General features: G+C 41.9%; 1 protein-coding gene across 7 annotated transcripts in view; it reads left to right on the top strand.

Annotated features, from left to right (window-relative positions):
• The window catches only part of SMARCA2 (SWI/SNF related, matrix associated, actin dependent regulator of chromatin, subfamily a, member 2), a 168,939-nt gene extending 156,256 nt beyond the window's left edge, over window positions 1-12,683 (top strand). For all 7 annotated transcript variants that reach the window (XM_029056236.2, XM_029056238.1, XM_029056239.2 and 4 more), the window contains 5 exons: window positions 7,019-7,124; window positions 8,185-8,286; window positions 9,750-9,882; window positions 10,510-10,652; window positions 11,724-12,683. In XM_029056236.2, the coding sequence (XP_028912069.1) occupies window positions 7,019-7,124; window positions 8,185-8,286; window positions 9,750-9,882; window positions 10,510-10,652; window positions 11,724-11,759 (520 nt within the window). In that variant the 3' untranslated portion in view covers window positions 11,760-12,683. The remainder of the gene's footprint in view (window positions 1-7,018; window positions 7,125-8,184; window positions 8,287-9,749; window positions 9,883-10,509; window positions 10,653-11,723) is intronic.
• Window positions 12,684-13,046: the final 363 nt, after the last annotated feature.

The following is a 13,046-nucleotide window of genomic DNA, read 5'->3' as shown; positions in this document are numbered from 1 at the left end:
CATTTCTAAAGTGCTTACTACATGTCAAGCACTGTTCTAAGCACTGGAGTTAGTACAAATTAGTCAGATTGTACACAGTACCTGTCCCATATGGGGTTTGCGGTCTAGTTAGGTGGGAGAACAGCTATCGAATCCCCATTTTCCAGATTAGGAAACTGAGGCCTGGAGAAGTTAAGTGGCTTGTCCAAGGTCACACAGCAGGCAAGGCAGAGTCATGTTTAGAACCCAGGTCCTCGGTTCTCAGTCCTGTGCTCTTTCCACTAGACCGTGGTATTTTGAAATGTGGGTTCTTTCATGATTTTTCTTATACTTTCTCTGAGGACTAAGATTCCAAATCTGAACTATTCCCTTGAAAGTTGTGATGATGTTGATGCATTGCCTAGCCCATGAAGAACGTTGGCAGGTCTTTCATAGATAAAGACATCCTAGGATAGTCAACTTTAGGACATTCAATGCATCTCTGCACAGATGGGCCCTAAATAGGCCTTTCCAGCACCTACCTACCATATAATGAAGCAGTTAGCAGTATTCTAGACAGAGATTTTTTGCTCTACATCCTGTGTAGCGATACAAAAGAAAAACAAGGCCTGGCTCCTCCTCCCGAGGAGCTGACAATCTAATGAGGGAGCAAGACAAGTACAAATACACAAATGAAAAAACCTCAAAATTCAACATATAGAAGTATACACCATATAGAAGACCTGCAGGATCACAAATAAGCAACAGGAAGATGTTTAATTTGTAGAGATGTACGTGCAACTTTCTCAACTCAATAGCACGATCGTAGCCAGGAGGGGTTCAAACTAAGACAGTCTGAAGGAGGTTGGCATCAATCTGTCAACCTGTCTTTCCCAGTGGGCTGCAAGCTCTTCAAAAGCAAGGATCCCATCGTATTCTTCTAGTCCAGTGCTCTAGCTCAGTAGGTTTTCAGGAAATACTTTGGGTAAATAATGCAATGAAGGGGGTTTAATCATTTTGAAGGAACAAGGTCGTTTGAGAGAGGTGCAACAACACGGAGCCAGACTTGTGTTTGTGTGTAGGTTTGTTTGGTTGGAAAAGCGACTATGACACGGGTACAAATAATTAGGTAAGGGACGGTGTGAGATAGGAGGTACAGTTGGCGGCTTGCTTGTAAAGTTCAGGAGTTTAAATTTGAGGTGAGCAGCCATTGCTTGCTGCTGGAGATGTAAGAAAATGTGAGTGGCAGATGAGGGAAAGCCCTGAAAATGGTACTCTGTCCATGAGGGCATACCTTTAAATATCGTCTCTTCTTTTATTTTTATCTGGGTCATAGTATATCAGCTCATCTAATTCATTGTCTTATATTAGCTTTTGAATGCTAGCGGAAAGCAAAGTGTCATCAATTATCTGACAGTCGCATCGGTTATTTGACACAAACCCATCCCCTTTAATTTTGAAGAAATCTGCTCAAAGCGGTTGTGGATTTTAGTGTTTGGCTCAAGGCTCGTTTTAAAATTATAAAAAATGAAAACACGCTTACAAGTTTATTGCGCAAGAACACAAGGTGGACAGTGAAGGAACCCATGCAGCATATTTACATTTTGAAGCTGTCTGCTAATAAAGCTTTACTATTGACCACCATGGAGGTCTCCTTGACTGGTCTCCGTGGTCTGTTTTGTTCAAATGAGCAGGCCCAGAATTCTCAATCATGCCAGTTGAGAGGGAAGCTCAGGAGCGAGGAGAGCAACTCCAAAACTCCCAACTGAGAGTCTAGGTATTTTCTGAAGCTGCTTTTTAAGATGGAAGAAGTTGGAACAGGGGAATTATTGGAGATATTTAACAGGATTTAGGTTTTTTAGGTAGGGTTCTTTAGGAATAGGTGAACATAAATTATAAGCGCTTTTAAGGCTGAGAGCCATGTGTAAGGTTGATAATGTCTGCTGTCACCAATGTTTTAGAAGCCTATCTTTATAGAGTGTGAATTATAGATAAGAAATTATTTCTGTTTGCACTGGAAAAGAGAAGGGAATGATGGCTCAGGATTGCTTTTCAAATGCAACAGTTCTCCATGCCAGACTTGCATATGACCAACAAACGACCTTAACATCAATAAATACGATAAGATCGTGGGCCCTTCTAATGGGTCAGTTTGAGGCTAGCTTGTCCACCCTGCCTGCTGTCTTTTCTCCTCAAGATAACTTGCAAAAGAAATGTTTTACATTGTGTGTGTCCTGTTCCTCCACAGAAGTGAAAAATGTGAATATTTCCTCCAGTTGGTGTTAATTTAATACTTTCTGGGACATAATTTGCTACCTCTTTCAATTTGGATTTCCCCATCTTGAATCATCACTATTGCTCGTCTTAAAAAAGAAAGATCTGACTTTAACAAATCGGTTGAGAATTAAACTGGGTTAATGGGTCACTTATTTTCCCCAATGTTCTTGCTTTTTGCCTGGGATAATTTGTACCTAAAGTGCTTAAGTATAATAATGATGTCAAATGATATTATGTGATGGGGTAGATAGGAAGGGGCACTTCAATTTACCAGGAGAAAAAAAACACCATCTGTTGGCTCCATAAATAATAACACCATGATGGCAACACGGAAATGTTTTTAATAGCCTTTTAGTAGAAAATTACATTTGTTGATTTTCTGTTTTGGTGCTTGGAAGTTTTAATTGTCATGTAAAAAACAGAATGATACAAATTGGTAAGCACCTTCCTTTTCTTTGAAATTTTTTAATGTCAAGCAGCTAAAATTGTGGGTATTTTGATTGCAGGAGGAAAATGGGAAAGAAAAATAGAAGGTCCTGTATTTAGTGAAATAAAATCGTGTCTTGGTCTGGCAAAAGAGGAATGGATTGACCTGCGCCTGAAGTGCATTTTTCATATAAATATGTACTGGGGAGGGAAAAAAAAATATGCCCCACAAAAAGAAGCCAGCCTGGCTTGGAGCCAGCCACTTCTGCCCACAGCAGCTTTTACCGGGCTCCAGACCAGCCGCGGGTGCTGATGGCAACCTCCGGATTTGCCACAACCCCCAAATCAGCAGCACCGGGGCAGGTGGGGGGCGGCTCTAAAACGAGTCCACGGTCTGGCTCACAGGTAGTTCAGTGCTGCCTCGGGCATGGCCGCATTTCCAATCCGCCTCCCCAGACCCCCGCTCCCACCCTGAAGGCGGTTAGGAGGGATGGCTTAGCACGTGGCCGTCCCAGCAAATGATTGCCCACCCTTAACCTAGACTCCTGGGCAGTTCTCTTCAGTTGGGAAAAATCAAAGTGACTAGGTTCTTGCTGGGGTAGCCTACCTAGAAATGAAGCGGTTAGTGAACAAAAGGCAGTTTCCCAGTGGGACTGCAGTTGGGAAGTTGTAGCATTCTCTCTCCTGTTTGAGTATTCATGCCGGACACATATACGAGAAGGAAAACGGGTGACCCAGTGCAGTAAAGAACTTCCCTCGTCCCTCTGACAGGGATTTTTCTGTTAATTTATGCAGGTCTTCTTGCTCTTCGGTATTTTTCTTGCTAGTTGCTAGGCAACTGGGCAAGTTACTGCGCATGTATTTTATGATAACTGTCATTATGATTATTTTTTAATTATACAATTGGGAATATGGACTAAAGCAACATATTGCCATTTATGCTTAATGCTTACCTTCTAACATTTTAGCACACATCCGGAATAGCCTTATGGATTTGCAGAGAAGTGATGTATAATATTTTCACGTGCATCTTGAGGCCAAACAAAGGGAGAGGGCGATGGCAGCCTTCTGTGAAAATGGCTAACCCCGTCAAGCTTTTATTAATCTAGGCAGGTAGTCAGGTGTTCGGATCTGAAATGCTTGTTTCTTTAACCTTTTAAGTCACTATCTAATGATCAATCTATTCATCCTAGTAATCAGTTAAAATCCAGATGGTAAATGCTTTCATTGTACTGGGATGTCCAGCCGGTTGACACCTCGCATTTATTAACCTAGCCAAACAGTCTGAAATAAGCTATTGATCTCCATAGATACTATTCGCCCAAGCTATAACCTCGAACACCATTTAGACTGGCTTTCTAACTGGGCCAGCCTGGCGCACTGAAGTAGCAGGGAGATCCCAAAGGGCCAGTGCCTATGTGGGTTAATTCTGACTAAGGGGACCAACTCGCGGGGAACGGAGCTGTGTGAAGTGTGGTGGGTGGAGTGGCGGTGGTAACCAGAGGAGTGTCAGTACCTTGACCCTCATGCCAGGGAATTCCCGTGAAGGTTTTGAGACCCTGTGTGGCCCTGCTTTCAAGTCCCTTCTTAAAACAAAACAAAACACGTGGGGGCATCCAACATGACTGAGAACACTTGCAGAGTAGGGGAGGTGGGTCCTGGGAGATGCGAAGATGCTCGGGGAGGGGAGGTCTTCTTCTTTTCTTCAGCTTTTTTCTCTCTGTGGGAATCTTGTTGTGTTTTATGTGGCTTTTAGGCTCAACTGTGCAAATAATTAAAACGATATTCTAGGCGTGTCTGCACAGCGACCTCATCACTGTTCAGGTTCATAATTTGCCGACAGAACTCGCCACAGCAAATTACAGTCCCGAGTGTCAATAGGGTCACTCAAGCAGATACACCAAATGTGTATCGGTTAAAGTGGGATTTTCTTCCCACATTTTTATCCGGTGATGGTAGTGAAATGTAATGGGGATGAGGAGTTGGGTCGGGTGGGGGACGGGGAGGGAGCCAACATGGAGAAAGGAATATGTCCGTCTCAGAACTGAGTTCGGAGGATTTGGGGATGGGAGCGGATGGAAGCAGGTGACCTACATTTGGTCAGTGGTGGCAGCAGAGGGAGTCAGAGCATCACAGAGATTATGAGATGGGGGTAGGGAAGGGCAAGCTAGATGGATTGGTAGTGATCATGGAGGAGTTGAAAGGAGAGTCATCTCCTGGGCAGCAGCAAAATGGCAGGCCAGAAGAGCGGGAAGGTGATGGAGATGGAGCATTTCATTCATTCATTCATTGTCGTATTTATTGAGCGCTTACTGTGTGCAGCTCACTGTGCTAAGCGCTTGGAAAGTACAGTTCGGCAATGGAGACGATCCCTACCCAGCCTATCCCCAGGCAAGGGGTTCCTGGTATTCCCATTCATCCTAAAAGGCTGACTGAAAGAATGCGAAGAATTTCATGGTGGTGCTAAGTATGCACACCTGGGATGGTGATTTAGGGCTTTCCCAGCTCATTAGCAGATAACTCTTCGTGGGTTTTGGAAATACTGTATTGAATTCTTAGCATTTTCTGCTACAGCTGAAGTCTAATGTAACAAGTATGATTCAGAGGGAAAACAGATTAGTATGAAAATAAAGTCCTGTTGTAATGTAGTGTCTCTGGCCATGCGATTTTTGGGGGGAATGTAAAGAGCACTTATACAAAATGTTTGGAGGGATTTTTATCCACTCCTTGTTGATGGTCATAGAGTAGTAAACATTGCATAAAATTGTGTAAATGTACTGAAATATATGGTATCCTACCCTTTACATAAAACAACTTTACACACATCCCGTGAAATGCAAAATTATGGGGTTCTTCAGTGATGCTAGGTGAGAGCGAGTGGTTTGTCATGTGATTGGATCGTGAGAAAGGACATACCGAGTTTTTATTGTCATTATGTGTCTATACACTCGTGTCTTTAAATTGAAGCAATCAAGCTAAAAGTTATTTTAAATTGCTGTCAGAATTTGAAGGGAATTTCAAGGAGAGGTTGTGGAATCTGATGGCAGTTCTCTTTCAACTCACTATATCAGAGCTTTATCTTAAAAGATGGTATTCTGTTGACTGAAAAACTCTTAAAAATTCTAAAGAGGATTAAGGGATTTTTTTCCAAAGAACACATTTTACGTCGTAGCCTCCTAGCATGCAGGAGTGGTGGATTGTAGTCTATTAAATCACTTCAAAGGCATATTAGCACAAAGGGCTAATATGTTGTTCCCCACTCCTCAAGAACTTCCAGTGGTTGCCCATCCACTTCCGCGTCAAACAGAAACTCCTTACCATAGGCTTTAAATCACTCAATCACCTTGACCCTTCCTACCTTTCCTGATTTCCTGTTTACAACCCACCACCTTCACTTAACTCCTCTAATGCCAATCTACTCACTGTCCCTCGATCTCATCTATCTCGCCACCGACCCCTCGCCCACCTCCTGCCTCTGGCGTAGAACCCCTCCCTCTTCATATCTGACAGACTGTCACCCTCCCCACCTTTAAAGCCTTATTAAAGACACACCTCCTCCAAGAGGCCTTCCCCAACTAAACCCTCATTTCCTCTTCACCCTCTCCCTTCTGCGATACCCTCACACTAGGATTTGCACCTTTTAATCACCCTTCCCTCAGCCCCATAGCACTTGTGTAGAGTTCTGTAATTTAATTTATTCATTTATATTAATATTAATGTCACACCCCTCTCTCCCCCTGCCCCCCATAGACTGTAAGCTGCTTGCGGGCAGGGAATGTGCCTTCCAACTCTTTTATATTATACTGTCCCAAGCGCTTAGTACAGTGCTCTGCACACAGTAAGCGCTCAATAAATATGATCGATTGATTGATGGCTATGTTTCATTGGAATACACTGGATTTTTCTGTTTGAATCCCATAGTCTACCTGTTTGGTGAGATAGGTAACCTAAAGAAAGCCCAGTGACTCATCAGAGCCAGTGTATTTTCCGAATGGAATAAAACTGTTTTTCACCCAAATTTGCAGAGAACAGAATAAAAGGCCCATCAAACAAGTCTAAAATAATGCGAGTCCAAAACAAGACAGATTCCAACTGATTTGTATCAAGTGAAGCAGCAACCACTATGGCAAAATCCCCCCACCCCCACACACCATTGGGTTGAAAATAAGGCTAAAAACATTTCTGCTTTTAAAGAAACAAGTGGCTATAAAGGCTTTTGTTTTTTTTTTCTTTTGTTTTTTTTTGAAAAGGAATATTTGTTTTGCCCCAAGCAAACTCAGCCATCATATTTTGATCCATTAGCTATCATCTTTAGAGAATTCATTACATTCTATTGCTTGTTTTTTGTTTTCCACAGTTCAGGACGTCAGCTAAGTGAGGTCTTCATTCAGCTCCCATCCAGGAAAGAACTGCCTGAATACTATGAATTAATTAGGAAGCCAGTGGACTTCAAAAAAATAAAGGTAGGTGTAATATTTGAAAGCATCGTTTCTCAAATATACATTACAGCTATCCTATATGTGTAAAAATGGCACTACTGATCAATGTGTATAAGAGGCTCAAAGGACCAAATTGCCAGATACAGTCCTTTCAGCACTGAGCACAAGAAGAGAGAGCCATTTTCTATGTGCAGGGCCTGACAATGTTTTCAATTCTCCTCTTGCTCTGATGATTAACCCTCTGCATAAAAAGAGGCATCGTGTTCTAATGGCCAAGCACTAGGTTGCTCTGCCCGCCGCTCTGATCTCCCAGCAGGCCATAGCTAAACTGTATTGTTTGAGGTTTAGAACACAGAAGTGTTCATTAACCATCAGAGATTGGAATATGGTGCAAGTGTATTTGAAGGATAAATTTGCAGATATCTGTCACAATGATTTGTTTGCTAAGGCATTAAATATTTCATCCTTTTGTCTTATTTTTAAGACACTTGGTGCTCCCCTTTCAGTTCCAGGATTACAGCAATCCGCTTCTGTTGTCGAGGTGTAGTTTGAGGAGGGTTAAAGATTCTCACTTTTTCCATCTCTCTCCTCCACTGGAATCAGATTTATACGTAGATCCAGGAAAGGATTGCCACATGGGTGTCGGTGGCGGCTGTCCCCGGCACATGTCCCAAATATGACTCTTGACGCCTGCTGTGAGACCCGATGGAGGGAGTGGAGATGCGATCGCCACATCCCTGACCCATGTCCAGGCATTTGCAACCACCAACATAGTCCTACTCCCAAGCCACACCATTCACACGCCAAGAGGTGGTTTGGAGTAGCCAAGAGCACCGTGCCCAGCTGCTGGAAAAAAATCCAAGGGTGGAAGGGCTTTCTCCACTATTCACCACCCTCTTTATGCATTTGGCATCACCTTTCTGGACACAGAGAGAAGAATTGGGGTCGCTTCCAACTGACCCTTCAGCTCAAATCCCACTGAATTGATTTCAGTTTTATGGCACAATGTCCAATAGCCAAGTGATGTATAAGTCTTTTCTTTCCCAACCGATTTCCTTTCTTGCCTTTCTAAAAATCCCAACAGGAAAGAATCCGGAATCACAAATACCGGAGCCTCAGTGATTTGGAGAAAGATGTCATGCTACTTTGCCACAACGCCCAGACCTTCAACTTAGAAGGATCGCAGGTCTGCTAGATTTTACTTGAAATTTTTAAGTTTAAATATGCCCACCTAGTTTTGTATGGGCTACTTTGGTCTGTACATCTTTACTTTTAAATCGATTGTCTATCGCTGCTACTACGAGGAATGAAGTATTTGCTAGGGTTCTTGATAGATAGTTCTTTGTCATTTTGCCGGACACTGCGTGTGTGTGTGTGTGTGTGTGTGTAAATTTGCCCCTTTTAGCATTTTCAAAACTCTGCTAGGTCTTTGGTGTATTTCAAATTATAATTTCTGTCTTCAAGCCTTCTCATACGACTGTTCCTAAATAGGGCTGGAATTCAATTGGAAGCATTTTGAAAGAAAATATGTTAAAAGGAGGATGTTGTGATGTTCTATATTCTTTAATGCCCTTTTTGAGTCAGTCATATTACATATGTTGCTTTTAACTAAATTTTCCTAGAAGTTTATACATTTTTAAGTATCCAGGCAGATTACTAGAAAAAGTTCCCTTCGAGAAGTTCCTGTACTGACTTTTTGCTCTCAGAAATTGAGGTGGCTGGTTGTGACAAGAGAGTCTAGAGGGTCAGGAGAGGCACAAAATTGTCCCAGAATTGGTTGATAGAGGGAGCAATCACCAGTTGCCTTGAACCCTCCTGTCTGCATCCTTGGCCAAAGGTATTCCTACCGTTAGAGAGCTGAGGGAAGGGGAAGGCAAAGAACCTGACAGGGAGCAGAAAGAAAAGTCACCTGCCGATGCACAAGACTGTCGTATTTTTCTGTTCCATTTCTCTTCCGATCACCAGATAAAGAAGAGTGCAAACGAAGTCTCAGAATGATGCGTGGTACACTCTCCGGGGGAACGCTATGTGTCTTATGACAAAGAACAGTACTAGCATAAAGCAGGCCCTTCCTTTCAGAGATGTTCTTAGGATAAGTTTTAGATAAAAGCTGATGAGCTGAGGTGCTTAACCTCAGGAATGTTAATCAGGGGGTCTTTTGCAAATGAGAATTGACTGACTTCTAAATATGATCAATTTTAGGATGTTCATTTCCACTGGTAAATATATCATTGAGCAATGCCCTTGACTTTGATGTAGAAGATAGTTAATGCTATGGAGCCATTACTTCTTTGAAGTGTTTTCTGTTTAATACAAGCCTGGCCATAAGAAAACTGAATCTGATGTAATCGTTAAAATCCAGATGCACTTTATAGTACTTCTCCCCTGTATTTTGGAAATTTGAACCTGCTAAACACACAGTAACACAGCATATAAAATATGTTGCGTTGAGTTGGGGTTTTTGTTTGCTTTTAGGGTAGAAAACATTAGCCTTGGCATTTCTTGTAAAAATGAGCACAATCATCATTGTTTCCTGTACTGAAAAATCAAGCTGGTCTCTGGGCATTTGCATTGAGAACAACATTCTAAACTATGAATTTTTGAGGAAGCCCAACCTGCAATTTGAGCAAGTTTACTTTCCTACTGCAGATCTATGAGGATTCCATTGTTCTCCAGTCAGTGTTCAAGAGTGCCCGGCAGAAAATTGCCAAAGAAGAGGAGAGTGAGGATGAAACCAACGATGATGACGAGGAGGAAGACGAAGATGAATCCGAGTCTGAATGTAAATCCCGGGGTCCACCTCTCCCAGTTCATTATTCCCCGTGGTGTTTTTGAGATGATTTTCAGATTTATTTAATATACTTACACTGCGTGCAGTTACCCTGTCCCAACACTGCCCTGATTCCCGCCATCTGTTCTTACTGAGTTGCTCTTCTAGCTTTCTAGTGTGACTTTGTAAAAGGAGCTGCCCCGTGGAAAAAAAAGAGCTGTGAAATAGGCTTCTCTGGTTTTTCGCCTACCTCCAGCCTTTAAACATCGTTTACATTAGCCCTATTGCTGAGACTGTCTCGGTGGTGGGATACTCTGCATTCTTCTTTTCCTGTCTATCAGGGTGGATGGTCACCTGGCTTCCAGGTGCCTTGTTCAGAGAACCTTAACAGAAAGAAATTTCTTAAGCGATCCAATTTGAGAAGTTCCATAGGCGGGTTTGTGTGTACTGTGCGATGGCTAATATCTTTATTGACTGGCTGGAGGAAAATAGCCGTGAGCCCCACATGGCTCACCTGATTGCCTTGTGTCTCTCCCAACGCTTAGTACGATGTCTGGCACACGGTAAGCGTTTAACAAATGCCATTAAAAAAATAAAATAAATGAGTACTGACCCACGTTTCTCACCTTTTGCTCCCAGCAAAGTCTGTAAAAGTGAAGATTAAGCTCAACAAGAAAGACGAGAAAAGCCGAGACAAAGGGAAAGGCAAGAAAAGGCAGAGCCGAGGCAAAGCTAAACCTGTTGTGAGTGACTATGATAGTGATGAGGAACAGGATGAAAATGTAAGTATTCCTTTGGCAGAAGTAATGGAAATGTGTTTTCCCTTTCCTTCTCTGCTTTCCTTCTATCTGAAATGCTCAACCTCACCCAACTTTTGTCCCTTTTCCTAAGGGTGTTGATGTACAGGTTTTCAGTGCCCTTATCCACCAGGCTCATGATAAAGGCTATCAATTGGGCCCCATGATTTCTAATCAGTTAATCAATCAATCATTTCTAAAAACTCTAAAAGATGCCTTCATCATTGTTTTTCAAACCCTTCTTTAGGTTAAAGCCCCAGGGAAGACTGAAAGGAGCCTTTATTGTTAGTGTGTTATGTGTGGCAAGATAGGATTGGTGGGTTGGAGCACCACTGGAGATTAGATTGAGCTAAGCCAACTTCTAAAATGGACTTTAAAATGTTTGAACTTTTTCATTTTCTATTTTTGGAAATGCGCATTTATGCTAAGTGCTGAGGACCCAATATCAGCGTTGGACTGGGAAAAAAAAACACCCTGTTGCCTGGCAACCTGAACTGTTCCATGTGGCCTGGTCAAACCCCAGATGGCCCTGTCCTCTCCTTTCCATCTCTTTTTCAGAGAATCACCGTTTCCAATGGAGAGCGTAGAGTGAGTCATGTTTCTGCCTGTCCACAGGGCAAGGAGAATGGAGGGAGAGACAAGTTCCTGGGCATCTTTAATGGCATGGTCCAGCCCTACCCTGGCTTGGACCCAGATGTGCATAGCAGTTTTCACACTGTTCTAGTTTTTTGCTGAAATTTAGGAGGAGAGAGCACTAGATTTGCAAGTTTTGATCACATTTGCCCCACCGTCACCAGAAAGGTAACGTCAGGAGTAAGAATATCCATAACCCATTCGCCCTCAGCATCGAAAGCAAAATATTGCCCCCTCGTGTCCGTGACCGGATTTCAAAGGTAACTGCACTTAGGGATTTTTTCATTAGGAGCCCATCTTTCCTGTCTCGTCTTCCTGCCTTTCTCTCTTTCTTTCTGGTGTGCCTTCCTTGTGCAGCCTCAAACGTACTGTAGAATTTCTGACCTTTATTGAATGTGGCTTTTGTTTTTATTTGACCTCTAGGATCAATCAGAAGCAAGTGGAACTGATGACGAGTGAGCCACCTAGTGCTTATTTTCGGGTCAGAATTGAACTCCTTCCTCCCTTCTCTCATTTACACCCAGTAAATTCATCCTGTTAGCTAGACATTGAGTTGTTTCTGTATTCTCTTCAACTATAAGAATAGCTTTAGAATAGTGCCAGACAAACATATGATATCATAGTGTAAAAAAGAAAAAAGAAAAAAAAAATTTGTAGCATATTGTGACCAAATGGGCCTCAAAGTTTCAAATAAAAAAAAAGCTTTTGATGGAAAATATGTGGGTTGATAGTATATTTGTATGGGTCGGGTTTAGTTTAGTAACGCTTTGGTTGTGCCTGATTTTATCACCTGATCAGATGCTCTAAAACGGCGCAGCATCGGAAAGATGAAAAATGTGTTTTTTGTAGCACTGATAACCAGGAGGAGCCATTAAAAGCCACTGGTTATTTTATTTTTCATCAGGCAAATTTTCAAGGTTTTTATTTGTTCTGTATTGTTTTTTACACTGTGGTACATATATGCAACTTTGTTTAATAGCTGATAAGTGTACAGTAGGTAGACTTCACCCTCCTTACCCCATATATGTTTTTCCACTTTATGCGCAGTGATCTCTGGAAAAAATGCTTTTTGAATTGTATCAGATTTATGTCTACTGTAAACTTTGCTCTTTTCTGCTCTTGATTAAAAACAACCTGTTGGATTGAAAAATGCTATTGAATATTGCAATCTATATAGTGTAATGGATGGCTTCTTTCATCAAACTGATCTTCTTTGTTACCAATGTGGATTATCACCTTTTCCCTAAAGTGTACTTAATCTTTGCTTTCTTTGCACAATGTCTTTGGTTGCAAGTCATAAGCCTGAGGCAAATAAAATTCCAGTAATTTTGAAGAATGTGGTGTTGGTGCTTTCCTAATAAAGAGATAATTTAGCTCAATAAATACTGCCTTGTTTTTATGAGTTCTCAGGGATAAAACATCTTGTTATTGGGCCACAGTGACTGTACCTGGAACACTCCTGTGACTTAGCAGACCATGGGGCGGGCTGGAAGTCGACAGGAGCACCTTTGTGGGAAGATGCCATGGCTTTTATACTATTTATTGAAACAGAGTATAAAATCAGAATGTTTGTTAGTTCTAGAATATGAGTGCTGACTGGATTCATTTTGCTGAAAAGGAATCGGTTGCTTGCTCGAAGCAAATACACCACAAAAGCATGACCCAGTCCAATAGTATGTTGCTAGCCTATCAGTCCAGTAGTATGTATTTTAAAGCATTTTCTTAGACCAATACGAATAACAAATA

The sequence above is a fragment of the Ornithorhynchus anatinus genome, chromosome X5 (genome assembly GCF_004115215.2).
Source record: "Ornithorhynchus anatinus isolate Pmale09 chromosome X5, mOrnAna1.pri.v4, whole genome shotgun sequence".
NCBI lineage: Eukaryota > Metazoa > Chordata > Mammalia > Monotremata > Ornithorhynchidae > Ornithorhynchus > Ornithorhynchus anatinus.
The sequence above is the reverse complement of the archived record's forward strand: the minus strand, read 5'-3'. Positions and strand labels throughout refer to the sequence as shown.